Raw genomic sequence first — 19,879 nt, 5'->3', positions numbered from 1 at the left:
ATGAAACATAAATGATTTTCATATTAGACTTGGAACACATCATCAATATCTCACTTGTATATATAGATATTTCAAAATTTAGAAACATCCAAAATCTGAAACACTTTAGGTCCCAAGCATTTTGGATAAGGGATACTTCACTTGTGTTATTTCTTTTAATCCCGACAACTCCATGAAGTGTAAATACGATTCTTATGCTCATTTTAAGTTAACATACGTAAGAGATAGCAAGATGACAGAGCCACTAAATAGTAGAGTCAAAATTTGTACGCAGGTAGTCTGATCTTGGAGTCTATGCTTTTTTATCATTACAGCAGCCCCAATTACCAAAACTGAACTGGTGACAATGTTTCGTTTCCATTTCTTCTATTAACAGAGTGATACATCCCTTTCTACAAATTTGTCTGTACATTCTCCCAAAATGATTTCATACTTTGATGATGTAATTAATGACTGAGGACACATTGACTATAAGGAATACTTACAGCATTGTTCCATTTTTTAAAAATTATTTTTACCTTTTATTTACTTATTTATATTCCTTGAGTCTAGAATCTTATGATAACAACTACAAAGCATTTATTGTTGTTTTTCATCTGTTTCTTTGTTTTGAGAGGGAGAAGGGGTTTCCAATTTGAGTTGTTTTAATAACCTTTATTCACTAAATAATCACTTCAGGAATTAGTCTCAGTTATATTGACCTAATTCCACGATTTTCATTTTAATCCTGCACTTCTACCCCGACCAACACACACTGATACTAAGGCTTGAACCCAGAGGGTTTCTACTCTATTGCTGAGCTATATCCCCAGCCCTTTTTTATTTTATTTAAGACAGTATCTCCCTAAGTTTCTTTTTTTTTATTGGTTGTTCAAAACATTACAAAGCTCATGACATATCATCTTTCATACGTTTGATTCAAGTGGGTTATGAACTCCCATTTTTACCCCAAATACAAATTGCAGAATCACATCGGTTACACATTCACATTTTTACATAATGCCATATTAGTGACTATTGTATTCTGCTGCCTTTCCTATCCCCTACTATCCCCCCTCCCCTCCCCTCCCATCTCCCTAAGTTTCTGAGGCTGGTCTTGAACTCATGATTCTCCTTCCTCCTGAGTCACTGATATTACAGGTGTGCGCTGCCACATCTTACCCTGAATTTTTAACTTTCAATTTGGGTACCATAAATAACATTTATCATGAAGTGATAAATTTTAACAAGCATTTTTTTTTTCTGTTATAGGTCACAGACTTTGGGTTTGCCAAAAGAGTTAAAGGCAGAACTTGGACATTATGTGGTACTCCAGAGTATTTGGCTCCAGAAATAATCCTCAGCAAGGTATATTTATAATGTCAGTTTGTAAGAAGTAGCAACATGAGGCATGCATCACTGTGGCTTTTTGTGTAAACAATTATGGGTCTAATTTTACATTTTTTATTTGACCTAAGTTATGAATTTAAATCTATTTGTGCATGATTACTCAGGAATAACTATTTAGAGTTAGCATTAATCCCCTAAATTATATCAATTTTGACTATGGATATTAGAGAAATAGAGTGGAAAAAAAATCTAACCTCTAGCTCCATATTTGAAGCCAAATACAGTCTTTTCATAATTATTCCCAGTAACAGGAGAACCGGTAAGCCTTGCCAAGAGGCAAATCTAGTGGTGAAATAAACAGTTATCAATTCTTCCTTTGATTCAAATTTATCAATTTAATGAAAGGAATGTGTGAAAATTATTTTTAATTTTAGCTTAGTAATGATATTACAGCAATCGAATAGTTTGTCTATTGAAAGCAGTCCTACTTTTCAAACAGTGAAATGTGGGAGGAGAAACTACAACCATATTTAAAAGAAAACTTTTCTTTTCCTCACTGTTCCTTGATGGAGAAAGCTAGAAGAGAGAAATTAACAAAAACTGACCATAAATAGGAGCAAGGAAAGCGAAAGAAACCAGACATGGGCCTTATTGTGTTACAAACTGACTAACTGAAATTTGGTTAACCTATGGAATGTTAAAGTAAAAATTTTCTTATAGCTTTTCTTCTATTATCTTTCATAATTTAAATCACATATAACTTTTTAGTCTTTTATAATCTAAATATCATGCTATTAACACATTTCTTCTTTATAAAATGCACTCAGCAAATAATGTAACCACAAAATAAGCACCAAAACTGTACAAGTGTGTATATGTTATAAAAGTAATAGACGCTTATTGCAAAAAACTTGGAAAATGCAGAAAAATATAAAGAAACAATCCTAAAACCTACAATCCCACCATCCAGAGGCAGCCTTTTGACATTTTTTTTTTTTTAATGCATGATATCCTAGTTGAGATCATAGTGAATGTATAGTTTTGTGGCTAGCTTTTTTCACTTGCATGTTAACAAGCATGCAAACCTCATTCTTTTTTTTTTTTTTTTTTGTCTTTGTGGTGTTAATACTTGTATGCAAATATACCATAAAGTATTTAGCCATTCTTCTATTGAATATTTAGAATTTTTTTCAATTGTTGTTTTCAGAAGTTTTTGTTGTTGTTCATTTGGGTTTTTTTGTTGTTGTTGTTGTTTGTTTTTTGCTATTATATACAATTGTGATAAACATCTTTGTGCATAAAGCTTTTTCTGTATTTCACATTATTTCCTTAGGATAGATTCCCAGAAGTGGAATTACTGGGTCAAAGGGTATGAACATTTTTAAGGCTCTTGATACATATTATCAAATTGCTTTCCAAAAGGTTGTACCAGTTTATACTCCTACCAGTAGTCTTTTGAGAGTACCTATTCTACCACACCCTTTCCAACACTGGTATTCTCATTTTTTTTAATTTACTAATTTAATAGGCAATAACTAATGTGTCATTGTTTTAATTCTCATGTCTTTGATTGTCAGATTTCTTTCAAATGCTTAATAACCATTTGGTATTTCTTTGGGTGTGTGTATAAATTATTAGTTCGTGTCCTTTGCCTATTATCTATTGCAATTTAGTGAGTTTCTTATTGATTTATTTTAATTCTCTATGTGGAGGCTGTTCTTGTACATGGCCTATTTACTTGTAAACAGAAAAAAATGAAAGCATATAAATCAGAGAGTTGAGCAACGGTGATGCCCATTTCCATCAGCAAAATTAAGTGCTGTTCCCATTATGTCACTCCTTCCTTTTAAAAAACACGTAGAATCAGGAAAAAGAAAAAAAAAAACCCGCTATATTATGACACCATATTTTAGCTAATAATTTGAAAACTAAATTATTTATAAAGCTAATATTTTGATAAAGGGTGGAGTGTGGCGAGGAATGATAGCAATTAAAGGGTATATTAAAAGGCAGAATAAAAAGTCTGAGAAGAACTCAGCTTATTTCTGTCCATGATCAAGTGGTGGTGGTTTTTTATTCCCATACTATTGTGCCAACTGACACAGATCAAAGTTTATTCAAAAACTTTGATGTAAAAAGAACCTTGATGTAAACATGTTAGTATAAACATGTTATTGATATTTGTTTTCTTATAAATACTTATAGATCTTAATTTTAGTAAGCTTAATATAAAAAAGCCAAACCTAAATAAACAAATATTTGAATTGTATATTTGGTTTCTAAAGCACTTTTATTCAAATTATTCCCTTTATTTTGATATATTACTCACAAAACCAGCTGGGCTTGGTGGCATATGCCTGTAATCCCAGTGCCTCAGGTGCTAGGGTTCGGGGGGGATGGAGTCTGAGGCAGGAGAATCATGAGTTCAAAGCCAACTTCAGCAGCTTACCAAGGCCCTAAAGAATTCAGTGAGACCCTGTCTCTAAATAAAATACAAAAAGGGGCTGGGGATGTGGCTCAGTGGTTAAGTGCCCATGGGTGGAATCCCTAGTACCAAACAACAAAAAAACAACCCTCATGAACTAGTTTAACTAGTTTTCTTCTCTTCATACCTTTTAGAGATGAAAAGCAAAACAATAGACAATTACAAAAGTAAAATATACTTAAATATTAGTATTAATTGAATTTCACATTAAACTTTTAGCATTCATGAGATACTGTGAAATGGATATGATTATCCATAGAATATTAACCCTCCTAACTCCAAGAATGTGTTATACTTTTCAATCAACTTCACTATTTACCACTTTAGTACGCCTATTTTGTTTCAGAAGTTTGGAACTGTCTAGGTCAAAACCCAATGCATACAATTGTGAACCTAGAATTGGCTTTGGAGGTAATTTGGTCTGACTCCCTTTCTACTATTGAGCAACTAAATTATCCCAGTGAAACAGGGGACATTTCATTGTCAATAATATTCTTAATGATTCTAGGAAGATGATTTAATAATCCTTCCTAAATCTTATTCCAATATCTGGAAATTCTCCCCTTTGTTTAACTTAAATTTGACTTGATACATTTTGTTCTTTTTAAAAATTCTATCCAGAATAGCTGTTTAGCAACTGCTTACAAAATGTTTCATAGCTTCCAGGTCATTTTGAATTTACCTGTGATTTCATTTTCCTCTGAGCAAATTAAGTGATCATTGACATTGGTGTTGGTTTACCTCAGGGATACAATAAGGCAGTGGATTGGTGGGCATTGGGAGTGCTAATCTATGAAATGGCTGCTGGCTACCCACCATTCTTCGCAGATCAACCAATTCAGATTTATGAAAAGATTGTTTCTGGGAAAGTAAGTAAAACATTTTGTTATTTTTATTCATTATTTCTAAATATGAATTTTAAGGTTTAAAAATAGAACCATATTATGTTTTCAGCCTAAATTGGGATGTATTTTACTACATTTTATGTTATGTCAGTATTTATAAATATGGGAACTACTGAAGAACTTATACCCTAACTGTGTATAGAACTTATACGCTAACTTATACCCTAACTGTGCAAACAGAAAAATGCCTCTTACAGATGAATAAACTGAGTTAGGTATTGAAAGATTTACAATGATAAAGGCAATACAGCAAGACAAAATGGAGAAATTACATTAAATAATTATCACTGCTGTTCTTGTCACATTTGTAGATTTCTAAGCTTCAGATCTCTTTGTATATAATTGTTTTTCTCTTGTAGGATATAAGTCATAATAAAAGAAATTTTGATATTAACAAAATAAAAATGCTGAGAAAAAGTAACAGGGAAGTTAGTGATTTATTTATTTAAGAATTTGAGCAGTAAATTTTTAAATTTAAGGGAGAATAAGGGCCAAGGTCATATGAGAGAACTAAAATATATTAAAATACAAATGAGAGAAAAGAATTTTATTAATACAAAGTCTAAGAATATAAAAAATATACTAATATTTTCAAATTATTGAATCTTAATCATTTAATTGAATCCTTACTATATTTATTTTTTTTTTACTTGACTTAATAAAGATATAAGATTCTTTGAAAAGGATGCTATTATAACTAAAATGACATTTACTTAGAAAAATTGCTTTCATTAAAATAAGTGTATTTTTATAAATGTGAAATGGCCTCAGTTTGACAACTGTTCTACTTTGAGGTATAAGTTTTTTAGCTATTTATGAAAAGGTTTTTATTTCATATCAAACTTTAATATTTTGTATCCAATCTTCTGCATATGTTCTAAATTAATAATAGTTAAAGCAGGTGCCATGGCAACTTGTGAGGCGGAGGCAGAAGGATTGGAAATTTGAAGCCAGCCTCAGCAACTTAGCCAAACCCTATCTCAAAATAAATTACAAAGGGCTGGAATTGTAGTTCAGGGCTAGAGTACTCCTGAGTTCAATCCCCAGGACCACAAAAAAAGAAAAAATAAAATTAAAACTAATTAAATAAATAAATTATAACAGTTTAAGTTCTAGTCTTTTAGAAGACTAACAGTATAAAAATTTACCATATCATGATACGAATATTTTCCCTTTATTTATTTAGAAATATGACAGGGTGTTTGGTGTACTTTTATTTTTAACTAAAGGTTCCAGATTATCTCCCTATATTGTGTATGTTTGATTCTATCCTTTGCTCCCTTTATTCATGGAGGTAGAATAGTGCCATTAAGTGATCTCTGGTATCTGTATTATGTGAAACACAGATCATATTCACCTTTTCCCAGTAAAACTGTTCTAATACCCAAACTACACTGTACCCACCTTGCAAAGCTATTGTTACCTCTCCAGATAGTAACTAAAAGCCAAATTGGAAACTAGTTTTTAAATTTTTTAATGTTCAAATCATTAAAAAATCCAATTTTCATCTCATATTTGTGGAGTCTCTATTTGCATTTACATTTTTAATGGTTTTAATGATGTGCAGTATCATGTAAGAGTATTTTTTATTCAGAACTGCTTTTTCTGATTTTAAAAGAATATTATTTAGTGCAACATATTATTGATTATATTTTCCACTCTGAAACCATGCTAAAAAAATTATAAGTATACATGACTTATCAAAGGTAAAATAAAATGATTAATTGAATCGATAAAACACTTATATTTGAATGTTAGATTATTAAGTTCTTTCTCTGTTACAATATTTTAACTCAAGCTGGTATTTTTAAATGCACAGAAAGATGATCAATCAGCTTGTTAGGTTCTCTCCTACACATATTTTGTGTTTAAAAAAACAGAGGAGGTGGTATTTAAATGTCAAATTAGTCATGCAATATTAAGGTTCAGGTTTAGAAATGCATAGTTAACAGAAAAGATTTATAATTCTTTTCTCACTATGCCTTGTCCTAGAGATATATGCTGAGTTTCTGTATAATCTTTAAATTTCATGCCTCAGTGCCATCCACCCTATGACAAGAATCAGTTGTGGTTTCCACAACAACTCTATCTGGCTGCATTACCCATGGAAATACAAAAGTTAATAACTTGTTCAAAAATGATACTTGCAAATAAAGTAATCAAGTGACAGCTGTTATGGAAACCATAATTTAGAATCTGTGACCTATACAATTAAAAAAATTTCTTAGCTTCATTATATATAATGTAAATATTAATATAAATATTGTTCCTTGTAATGAGCACCATGAATGCACAAGGAGATACTATACACAGTATAAACATTAATATATACTGAATGATCAAGAGTTGGTTTAGTTTAATATATACTAAAAGGTAATTGTTCAGTAGCCATATGGTGATTTTCCTCTGTGTCAGAGTTTCCAAAGTCCAGGTTTAGTGATTAACTGGGAGGATTCACAGAACTCAGCCTATGTTGGTAGTCACAGTTAAGACTTATTACAGTGGTAGGATACAAAGCAAAATCAGCAAAGCGTTTTAAAGATAGTCCAGACAAAGTCCAGAGAAAGTAGTCACAAGCTTTCAAAAGTCCTCCCCAGGTGAGCCACAAGAGATGCACGTGACTCTTCTAGCAACAAATTGTGAAACACATGAAATGTTAGGTACCAGCAAAGCTCATGAGACTCAAGTGTCATGTTTTTTTGGAGAGCTGGTCTTATATGCATTCTCTACCTAACATACACCAAACTTTCAGAATCCCAGAATGAAAATAGATGTTTAGCATAGACCATATTCTTTATACAAATAGACTAGATACAGTGAGCTACTCTTGTCATTAAAAGATATTTTCATCCAGTCTAAGGAACGAGTGCCATTCAAGTTCCCAAATACCTGCCAACTGTCAAACTTGCAAGCAGTCCTCTCTAAGGATGGCAAATCAGTTCTCTACATTAACTTGTCTGTGCATGTTCTATTTTCTAAATAGCATACACATGCACATATACAACTACACTTTTTCTAAGATGCCATCATTAATACTTTTTTGGGAAATTTAGATGCCATTTTCTGTTTGGCTATGGCTATAGTTAGAGACATAAAAGTACTCAGAAGTCATCTTCATAAAATGCAAAAGCAGTTCTAATATTTGCATAAAGGACTATTTTTTTTTTAACAATTTGCTGTGGTCATTTAAAATTCTCCTTAATACTTTGAGACAGCCCTTTATTCTGGTAGTCCAAGGGGCAAATGATTGCAACACTGACTCACTGGGAGTGAGGATCAGGTGGGTAGTAGCTTTCTGCAGCCATCTAGATTTGTTATATCTTCTGCTATTCATGTGTAGGTAAGGGAACAAATTAGAGAGCATACAGGCACAGTACCAATATTATAAATATTTTCAGTGTCTTGGCATGTTTTATTTATAGAATTCTGGCTGATTAAAGTTGCTGTGGGTTCTATTAGGCAGTGTGATGCTTAGCAACATGTCTATAGAAAGCCTTCTATGGAGCTGTTCTGTCTTTAGAAAAATTGACTGATATATATGATCATTTTTGTTAAATAAATCCTTTACGGGGATTGCTGATGGTTTAGAACTTACTGTACCTAGTTTAGGGAAGTAATTTCTTAAAATTTTTTCCAACATGCTTGTGAACAGAAGCTAATAGGTTATTGGTCATTGCTTGTTAGCCATGTGCAAATCCTTTTGAGGCATTTAAGCCAATTTTATCCCAATGCATTAAAGATAACATTACTAAACAATCCTTTCCCCTGCCAATAATTGCAGAATGTCAGGAAGATCTTTCCCTTCTATCAGCCAAAGAACTTTATAATTTATGTAATTAAACATAGACAAATTTGATTTGATTTGATTCTAAAGAAAAAAAAGTCAGTAAAACCAGTTAGTGAATTTAAGTCATGAATACCATAACAATATGAACTGATTTGTTTTTTGGAAGTAACTTCCTCTTATATTTGTAGAAAATAATAGTCATTCTTAACACTGAAGTGTACATGACTCTATAATTGGTGCTGAAAGCAGAACAAATATTGAATTTGCTCAATTCAGAATGAGCTTCATAGTTTAACATATTGTGTAATGTAATTTGATAAAGTAGTTTAAGATATCAGCTATGTTCACAGTCTTATAAAACAAGGTTATAGTCATCCATTTTCTCCTTACTCTGTCAAATTTAAGACTTTAAGAAAAGGTGGAAGTGTTCATTCAATAAATAAACGGGTGGAAGATGAGCCAGAAAGATGAGAGAAACTTCCTACATATTCCAGATAATTTTCCTAACAAAACCGTCCTTGTGTAACCTGGAAACATAAACATCGATTATAGACTTGTTGTTTCCATGTTCAAAAATTCAACTTCAGACCATTAAAACAGTTCTAATAGGAAGGTTGAAAACTTAAAAAAAAAATGTATTGAATTACTGCCTATAAGATATTAGTGATTATAATGCAAGATAGTTTCATAATTTCTTTTTATGCCAACCAAATGAAAATATAATCTCATCATTTTATAGATGAGGAAATTGAAACTCAAAAGGTTAAAGGGTTTGTCCCACATGAATGTAACTAGAGTTCAGATTGGCACCCAGAAATTCTTTCTAATAAAGAAATAGCTTGGCTGCATGGAGTGGTGCACACCTGTAATTCCAGCTGCTAGAGACCTGAGGCAGGAGAATCGCCCAGGAGTCTGAGGCTAGCCTGGGCAACGTAGCAAGACCTGTCTCCTAGGACTGGGGGAGGGAATCTAAAAAAGAAACAGCTTGGTAGAATTTTTTTGGTGGTGAAGATAATTAAATTTATTTTTTGAAATGTTCCCAAGTAAAGCTGATATCAGCCATCACAAGCCACCACCATTCCCCATTTGAGAATCCTTGTTCTGAAGATGAAGCAAACACATACACATACACACACACACACACACACACACACACATACACACACACACACACACACACTTTTCAGACCATGATTTTATCTGCATTACAAAATAAAGAAGAACTTAATAAAGATACTTTTATTCTTAATGCATTGCATTGCACATGACCTGAATTTAGAACATAATTTATGGATAGTACATTACTGTCTACAATTCTGAACATCATGAAGGGGCTAACTGGCACATTATGATTGAATAATTCATGTAAATTCTATTCTAAGCAAAGACAGATCTACTTCAAATATGTTTTATTTCTTTGGAATTGCAATAAAGTTTAGATATACCACAAGAAAAGACTAAGCTAATATAACCACTGGAAAAATATCATGTTATTTTTACAGTAAATAGTGTGCCTTTTACTATTGCTTATTCTCTACTTATTACTCCAACTAGGATAAATGAGGAGAAATGCAGAAAAATATATTAAGATGAAAAATTCAGTATTTTAGAAGGTTTCTGATAGTGACTATTTTCAGGTTTTTGAATCATGGAAGCAATACAGAATAACTAGAAGTCTATACTCTGGAGTCATAGTACCTGTTTGGAATTACAGCTCTACCACTTATTAGCTCTATAATCCTGGGCAAATTACTTAATCATTGTAGTTCTCAGTAGCTTCACTCACTCTATAATGTAGGCACAATAATCACACCTCAGCCCCAGAAATCTTCATTTTTTACCATGTTTGTCTCCAAGTTTATTCCATTCACTTTAAAAAAATTTTTTTAGTTGTAGATGGACAATGTACCTTTATTTTATTTATTTATTTTTATGTGGTGCTGAGGATAGAACCCAGTGCCTCACACGTGCTAAGTAAGCACTCTACCACTGAGCCACAACCCCAGCTCTTCCATTCACTTTTGTACTGCAGCATAATAGCAGAACTATGCCTAAAAATCAACTTCTAATAAATGAAAAATAGTTTTCTGCGTTGTGAAAGGCAGTGTAGGTTTATTTACTTATTCTAATTTGTTATATATGACAGCAGAATGTGTTTTGATTCATAGCACACAAATGGAGCACATTTTTTTATTTCTCTGGTTGTGCACATAGACTTACTTTTTGATAGATCTTTGAAAATGTACATACTAATTTTTTTCCATATGTAGCTTGTTCTGTTTATATTGTACATCTCTGAGACAGAGGTTTGTAATGTGAAATACAAGAGGATCTCTTGAAGATGGGTGAGGTTTCTGATATTATTGGAAAAGTTTGTTTGTATGCACATTTAGTTTCTGGAGACTGGTCTACACTCAGCCCATAACTAAAATAAGACCAGAAGAGAACAGTGTTTTAGTTTATTAACCTAAATCATTCTTCAAGACTACTACATGGACTGTAGTGTGTAGTTAAAAGGTCTTTGAAGATCATCGCTAAATTTTTTTGTATATCTGTCACCTTAACAAAAAATTTATGAAATCAAAACATGAATATTGGAATGTGTGTTTTCCCACATACTTTGTGCAGGTTCGATTCCCATCCCACTTCAGTTCTGATCTCAAGGACCTTCTAAGGAACCTGCTCCAGGTGGATCTGACAAAGCGATTTGGAAATTTAAAAAATGGTGTGAGTGATATAAAAACTCACAAGTGGTTTGCCACAACAGATTGGATTGCTATTTACCAGAGGAAGGTAAGATTCTACTTTCTTTTTAATATAATAAATTGAGAAATTTCAGAAAAGATTTTGCTATGATGAATTACCTTTATCTCCCCCTTTCCTTCTTAAGTGCCAAGTTAAAAATAATTTCATGAATAGTATTTTCATCCTGCTGAATTTTTTCATCGTATTTTTCATAAAACCAAAATTTGTTATGTTTTAGAGATTTGCCATCTTCTATAATATTGTGCAGCCACATGAATGGATTTCCTTAGGGGAAAATATTTAATGCTCTAATTAAATATTAAAAGCACAGTTTTTCTTATTCATGAATTTTTGAAAAGATTATAAAATCAGAGGAACAAAAGAATTTAAATGCAACAAATAGAAAATACACAAAGCAAAAACAGCATTAGGGCAACAAAGCCTCTATATCTCAGGAGAGAGGGCCCAAAACCATCTAGTTCATGAAACATAGCTGTTAATATCATTATCTCCAATAGGTGTGTTATGTAGTCAAGAATAAACTCTATAGTGATTAAAAACATTTTTGATCTCAAAAAAAAAAAACCATTTCATATTTTCATAGTTTTAAGCAACTCTCTGTAACTTCTCATTTTAGTCTTTGAAATAATCATGTGAAACAGGCAGTGGTATTTTCCCATTTTACTGGTAAGGAAATCAGCTCAGATAGGTTAACTTAAACATAATCTTACAGCTGCTAAATAATGCCTGTATTTGATTCCAAGTTCTTTAGATTCCCAATTCCAGTATCACATTACCCCTTTTTAAAGTCCTTTTAACATGAATTAAGGTGAAGCTCCAAAGCACTGAACAATTAATTGTTTTATAAGATCTTCATAGATATTTCATATCTTCATGAACTTTTATGTAACTTTTATGCTTTGAGAGGGGAGGCAAACTGTCTCAAAAGGCAGCAAAGAGGGGCTGGGACTGTAGCTCAGTGGTAGAGCGCTTGCCTAGCAAGTGTGAGGCACTGGGTTCAATCCTTAGCACCACATAAAAATAAATAAAGTCAAGTCATCATGTCCATATACAACTAAAAATTTTTTTAAAAAAAGAAAGGCAGCAAAGAAAGAACTTGAATTCTGGGGTTAGATAGATATCTAAATACCAAATCAACCACCCATTTTAATGATCTTGAATGAATTATAAAGCATTAGTTTTATCATTCTTAAAATTTTGGATTAAGATAGAGAATACAGAATAAGAAGTTATACTCCGTTTATGTCTGATGTATCAAAATTCATTCTACTATCATGTATAACTAATTAGAAAAAAGTTTAAAAAAAATTTTAAAGTCAGAGACTACAAAGGGAAGAGTTGCATAGAAGGAAAGATGAGATACATTAGTCCAGGCTCCATGTTTGTTTCATATATTTACAATCAGGAAATTTATTAAGTAAATGAATTTTAAATCATCGAAACCCCACCATCCAGATAGGACCTCTTAACATTTTTCATATGTTTTTCACATTTTTTTCCCTATTTTCCATCACTGTAGTCCATTCCATGACTTCAGTGACCACCTAAGATCTACTTCCTCCCTGAGCTGTCCTTCCAACCCTGAACTTTCCCCTATACTCCAGTCCTTTATATCAAAATTGCTACTTACTACACAGTTCCATTCAGGATTATACAATCATTCTTAAATAGTCTGCTCCACTCTTAGTGTGTTATTTAACCTGTATGTTTTCCTAGTGCTTTTTGAAATCTAACTTTTTATTATTGTATAATAATTATCCAAACTGTCCCCTCAGTATTCTAGTTCTTTTTGTCGATTCTTGTATTCTACACCATTTTATGTAACTTTAATAATGTGCTTTAATATTAAAAGATCTAGTTTTTCTATTCCTCTTCCAAATTTCCCATTCTCTTAATGTATTAGTAAATATTTGTAAATATAAAGAAATATAATATTATATTTCCTAGAAAATCATACTTACCTCATATATTTCCCTTTCTTTTTTTTTAAGTTAGATTTGCCAGTTAATTGTCTGTTTTGTTGGTCTTTGTAAAGATTTATGTTTTATTTAGGGATTTCAATTAGTGTTAAAGTTGCATATTAATAAGAAAAAACCTTAACCTTGAGAATTTACCATAATAAACATACTCTACTTCTGCAGTTACTGTTATTTTTCTGATATTCTCCTCCCTCAAACAGTTCATATTTATTTATGTCTTAATATTATTCCCAAAATTTATATTTTTGTTGGTATTGTGAAAGTTTGCTTTCCCATTATAGTAGCATATGAGGGAAGCATATGGTTTCTGTTTATATACTATCATTAATCACCTTACTAAATCTGTTATTGATTCACATAGGCTTTTCCATAATTCCTTTGAATTTTTGTTAATATTCATGGAGGAGCAGGGGTATCATTTTGCCTTTTCTTTTTCAATATTTATATCTCTTATTTCCATTTTGTTTTATTATATATGCTAAAATATCTAGAACAATATGTTAAAACAATAGACTATTGTGCTTTCTTGTGTTATTCCTACTTTGAATGGAAATTCCTTTCATCTTTTACTAACAAATCTGAAACCAACTATTTTGCTAAGACTGATATCCTATATCAGATTAAGGAAATAACCTTTATTCTTCAAATATTTTCTTTGATATATTAGTGTGATGAATTATCATTGCTCTACCTTCACATCCTTGAACACCACTTAATCATGGGGTATTTTTATTATTTTAATATTCATCTGAAAACAGTTTATAAAACTTTTGATTTAGGATTTTTATTTCCATAATCATAGGTTTTATTGATCTGTATTTTTTGCTTTTTTGAAGTTGAGATTAGGCAGGAGTCATAAAATGAGTTTGGTTATTTTCCATGTTTTTTAATTCAGACAATTCAGGAACACAGAATTATCTTATTCCTTATAAATTTTAACAAAAATATCCTGAGTCTTCTTACATAAGATTTAGAAATTTATATTTTCCTCTAAAACAACTACATTCATTTACACTTATTACTGTTTGTTATCTTTATTATTAAACTTATTGTTAATTAATGCTATATTTAGGTATATTTTTAGATGTTTGTGGTTTATCAATTTTATTAGTATTTTGAAGATTTATGATGTATTTTAATCATTTTTGTGTTTATATTAAGTAAAAATGCTATTATTCAGAAACATTTACAAATCTATCCATATTGTGTATTTAATTTTTGATGATTTTATATACGTATATAATTTTTCTTATATATATATATATATATATATATATATCAGAAATCTAATTCTTGATATATATATATATATATATATATATATATATATATGATGAAATTTTTTGATACATATATCTGAAAGAAAAACAGAAGTGGCTTAGACAACTCAAATTGTATATTCATTCTTTAGAGATGGTTGGTTGCCCACAGGTTTGATTCTAATTGCTGTCTGACTAAAAATGAGGCAACTGTCTGCTTAGCTCATTCTTCTCTAGTGTATGACAGCAGTTCCAAAGCAAGGCATGCAAGACAACTATGTGGCAAGTGAAGAGATAATATTAGGATTTCCATTCCAACTTATTTTTACCTCATTCTTTTAAAATGTCTGTGTGTATATCTTATATTAGTATAGTCATGCATGTAAATGTGAATTGCAATATTATTTTTCAGCTCTTAAAATCTTTTCCTCACGCATATTCAATACCCTATGTAATCTTCATAAAATATCATATCTAAAACTGGGTCAAAGAAGAAAAATGTATAAAAATTTGACAATTCTATAATTCTAAAAATGCTGTATTTCTTTCCAACTTCCCTGAAAGTTTTGATGGCTAGATATTTTACACAAAATTAATTTGGGAACTAAAAAGGAAAGGAGATTAAAAGTAGGTCCAAGATTTATTTATTAACCTCAGGAGAAAGGAGTTTTTAAAATAGAGGAAAGAAAAAATAAAGATTTTGGAACTAAGAAACTGATTTAAAAAAAAAAAAAAAAAGTAGAGTTCTGTAATCTTAATCTTAGGAGCCAGCATTTGGATGCCAGCAGTTAATTATCCTAGAAATTTTGTAAGTATTCTGTTGACCTGCACTATTCCTTGGGTGAAAATGTTGAGATTATTGGCTCACCTACTATTTGTTTTTTCCTCTAATGGTATTTTATTTGAGGGACTTAAGGATGCCAGCATGTAGTAATACTGGGAATTTATTTTCCTTAGTGTTTGAAAATTCTCAGGAATTTGTTTTTCCATGTTCGTTCGTTCTCTCTCTCTCTCTCTCTCTCTCTCTCTCTCTCTCTCTCTCTCTCTTTCTATTTCTCATTTATAGGTTGAAGCTCCATTCATACCAAAGTTTAGAGGCTCTGGAGATACCAGCAACTTTGACGACTATGAAGAAGAAGATATCCGTGTCTCTATAACAGAAAAATGTGCAAAGGAATTTAGTGAATTTTAGAGAGGAACAAGAAACAACCAGAGCTTACACTCAATCTTTGCGCTCTGTTGAGATAGAAGGTGGAGCTGAGACCGTCCTTGTTGAAGCAGTTATCTATTCCTTCATTCCAGCGACTGAGTGAGGTCTTTATTGCCATCACCCCTGTGTGCTCTCTGCATCCACCTCTGTAATAAGGCACCGCTAAGCAAGCATTGTCTGTGCCATGACACAGTAGAGACCACTTCCCTACTTTTTGGGTTGTCTTTCTCCCCCTCCTACATCCATTTCTTTCTTTTCCTTAGTTTTTCTGTAAACAGTGCTCCATTTTATTTTGGTGGTATCTTAGATGGGCAGTGTTATGGTCATGTGATATTTGGAAGAAAGGATAAGTGTTGCTTTTAGTGGATTTTGCCAATATTTTATTGGTCAGTGGCTTCAAGACAAACTTTTTAATAATTATTTTTATTTTTAGTAACTTAGACTCAGTTTTGCCAAAACTCCTAACTTTTTTGAGGATTGAATGCCTTATCACCAAAGGAAATTACACAAATTGAGACAAAAATTTCTTGGAATTCATTATTCTGGCAATGAATTTAGAATAGCTTGACATAGCAATTTAGATTCCTGGATTCCTATAGAACTTCCTATAACCTGAGATTCTTTTTCCCTTCATTTTCTCTCCTTAAGAAATTAAATGACAGTCTGTATAGCATGACAGATGTGTCTCATTCCGCAAGAAAAAAATAAAAGAGATGGATCATGGCCCAGACTTTCTTACTTGGTACCAACATTTCTGTAGGTATTAGAGAAGAGTTCTAAGGTTTCTAAACCTTAACTTTCCCATAAGGGTTAAAGCCAGTATTTTAACAGAATGTGATTAATACAGGTGGCAAATTTAAATTTTCAGTCTTCACTATAAACCTTTTAAAGGAAAAGAAGCAAACTAAAAAAGTATTGGTTTGGATGAATACTTTGCTAAGTCAAACAAATGGCTTACTTCTTGAAAACAATATATATTCCTATTTAAGTGAGGTTTTTTTTCTTTGTTTTGCTTTATATTAAGAACAAAAGAAATTGTTATCTGCTTATTGTTATGGTGTACTGTATTTTTAAGCCTAAGGTAGGGGCACTGTTGCAACTTCTGCTTTCATCCCATGCCTCAGCAATGAGGAAAGGGGACAAAATTCATGAAATTGCCACATTTGTATTTTAATTTTGGGGTGTGATATTTTTAGATGTTGTAATTTCTAACCTTTTCTCTTGGTAAAGAGATTATATGATCATGCAGATACAATTTAAGTATTTGAGTTTAGTTATTTTTTATACTTTTTTGCCAACTGACTTAATGTTGCTGTCATATGGAAATTTCAAGCACTTTTGCACATTTAGTTCAGTGTTTGTTGAGAATCCATGGCTTAACTCAATTTTTTTTTTTTTTTACTATATTTCTTCTTTCCTTTTAATTTTCCCTATCTGGTTTTTATCTCTGTGTCTCAGTGACCTATCTTAAAACAACACACCAAAATAGCTTAAACTGTGTTCATTTTTTTAATGATCAATTTATGTGCATAAAGATGAACTGTTTATAGTGCAACTGATCTTCTTGTATATTACTGTTCTATTTGCTTCCTTATTGGTGCAAGAAGGTCACTGACACCACATCTCATCTATACTGCCCCTTATAAAACCTTTGAAGACAGTGAATAATACTGTCTGAAATGTTCTGTCCACCAATCTGTATGTCCTTTCAGTGTCAAGTGTTTCTGCATGGTAATGTCACATAAGGCTGATGCTGATTTCAGTTGGTTCACCTATATTTAAATGTGCAAGTAAAATTTGAAACACTTTGCCATAGCAAGTTTTATGTAACAAAGATATATCATCATGTTAATAGATTTAAAACATCATTTGTATAAAATATTTTAATTAATTTTTTTTGTATTTCATTTAGAACCAAGAACATGCTGATCATTGCATTCTATATATATATGCTACAAATTCTATGGTAGCTTTGTTGTATATTATTGTAAAATTATTTCAATAAATCATGGGGATGATGCTTTGATTATTACAATTTAGTTTTCAGTAATCGAAAAATTTCTATAAATTCAAAAAATATTTTTTTCTATAAAATTACTAGTGTCCAACTATAGAATCTACCCAAGTAGATGACCCCTAGGTGTACATTGGTTTCTGAGGGCTATTCTGCCATTCCATTTTACTATTTGAAAAATATGAGCAAACTGTCAAATGTCATGGGAGTCTATTTCTGACCAATCAAGTACACTAAATTAAAATATTTTTAAAGTATATGAAGTTCTCAGTTTCAGCCACAGTATAGCCAAGAACAAGATTTAAAAACTTGAATTTTAAAAAGTGGCAAAAAATAGTAATAATCTCAAATTACATTATGTGAAACAGTTATGCCCAGTAAATAATTGAGATAGCATTGTATGGGAAGGAGTCCTATACTGAAGGTCAAGACATCTGAGTTTAAGGCCAGAAAACTATCAGAATGACCCTGGCTACCATTCTCCTACCTATAGAATAGAAGGATTAGATTAGGCACTTTCTGAGGTCCCTTCTAACTTTCCTGTGTTATGACAAGATTTTCCCTCTTCTCTTCTCTTCTCTTCTCTTCTCTTCTCTTCTCTTCTCTTCTCTTCTCTCTCCTCTCTCTTTCTCTTGTTTTCTGATATTTTGAAGGGATATCATGCTTTCAAATAAGTCTCAGTCATGTGATGTACTTTTGGGCATCTTTCTTATCTCTGACAGTGTTCTTAAAATTATTTGAATATCATGAGAACCTTGTGATGTCCTGATTCCTTACTCATTCACTGATGCTAAATACACAGTTGCTATCAAACTGTCAACCTACCAAAAAAAAAAAAAATACTGTGGCTTTTGGGTATCGCTGTCTTGTTCTTGGTATGTTATTGTACTGACTGCCCACTGGCCTGGAAATATTCATTTTAGGCCTGGAAAAAAAATCATTTTTCTTTCCCACTAATTGTTTTTTCTGCTTGTGTAAGAATCAAATGAAATAATGTGTGTGAAAGCACCTTGTAAACTGTAAGCTATCAATGTAAAATGTAAAAGTGTATTGTTACTTCATTAATTACTTCTTTGTTTAGAATGGAATTTCCTGTCACTACCATAGCTAGGAAATGCTGAAAACAACCGTGTTTTTTAATTAATCAATAACTGCAAAATTAAAGTATCTTCAAAGGATAAAACTGTTGAGTCTTGTATTCTATTTGATACCCTTATCTTCTGATTTATGTTCTGCTGCTATTACAAATGCCCCCAAATTCCTATATCATCTCATATTGGGATTGATACTTTGTAGTGAGACCAGAGCACTAGGAGGAGGAATATCCACCAATCTATTCAAACTTGATATTTGCTAGAAATTGCTAGACTCTGGGCTGGGTGGTGGCTCACTGGCAGAGAGCTTACCTAGCATGTGGGAGACGCTGGGTATGATCCTCAGCAGCACATAAAAATAAATAAAATAATGGTATTGTGTCCAATCACAAAAAAAAGAAATAAAGAAAGAAAAGAAAAAAGAACTTGCTAGACTCATTCCACAGTTTCTAAAAAGTGTTTCTATTTTTTCTTCCTTTTCTCATGTTGGTCCAAATTACTCCTAACACAATGTTGGAAATGTTCATATTTCTATGATTGATACTGCACAACACTGCATGAGCCCTCATCCTCCTATTTAAACAATGAACCATAAATGCATACTTTTTTTTTAGGAGTGTAGGAGTTTCACAGTACCTCCTCCCAGTTTACTCAGGTTTATTAGTATGCATTTCTCCAGTTGTTCTTTATTGCAAGAAATAATTATTATTAGATAATTATTTTAATGGTTTATCATTTGTTGGATTATTATTGTGAACATTTATAGACACTGACATTTTGTAACATGGTACTTACTATTTTTATACTATTATCAGGGCTTAATATAAATTCCAGTTTTCTCATTTCCTTATAAAACTAATTATAAAAATCTAAGGATGTCTTTACTCCAGAACTATCATCCTTTGAAATCCATTTAGTTTTATCTTTATGCACAAATATTGGATGTGAAGTTAATTATTTTTGTGTTAGTTTTTCTGACAAATTTTTTTATGTTTATTCAATAGCCTTTGAGCCCACTATTAGGGACTGAAATGTAACATTTGTAGTGAAC

At 31.6% G+C, this 19,879-nt stretch overlaps 1 protein-coding gene across 2 annotated transcripts in view; it reads left to right on the top strand.

The window, feature by feature from the left end:
* Prkacb (protein kinase cAMP-activated catalytic subunit beta) overlaps positions 1 to 18,903 on the top strand; it is a 118,256-nt gene extending 99,353 nt beyond the window's left edge. For both annotated transcript variants that reach the window (XM_076863647.1, XM_076863646.1), the window contains exons 7-10: positions 1,252 to 1,347; positions 4,561 to 4,683; positions 11,135 to 11,299; positions 15,577 to 18,903. In XM_076863647.1, the coding sequence (XP_076719762.1) occupies positions 1,252 to 1,347; positions 4,561 to 4,683; positions 11,135 to 11,299; positions 15,577 to 15,702 (510 nt within the window). In that variant the 3' untranslated portion in view covers positions 15,703 to 18,903. The remainder of the gene's footprint in view (positions 1 to 1,251; positions 1,348 to 4,560; positions 4,684 to 11,134; positions 11,300 to 15,576) is intronic.
* The last annotated feature ends 976 nt before the right edge of the window (positions 18,904 to 19,879 follow it).

The sequence above is a fragment of the Callospermophilus lateralis genome, chromosome 7 (assembly GCF_048772815.1).
Source record: "Callospermophilus lateralis isolate mCalLat2 chromosome 7, mCalLat2.hap1, whole genome shotgun sequence".
NCBI lineage: Eukaryota > Metazoa > Chordata > Mammalia > Rodentia > Sciuridae > Callospermophilus > Callospermophilus lateralis.
The sequence above is the reverse complement of the archived record's forward strand: the minus strand, read 5'-3'. Positions and strand labels throughout refer to the sequence as shown.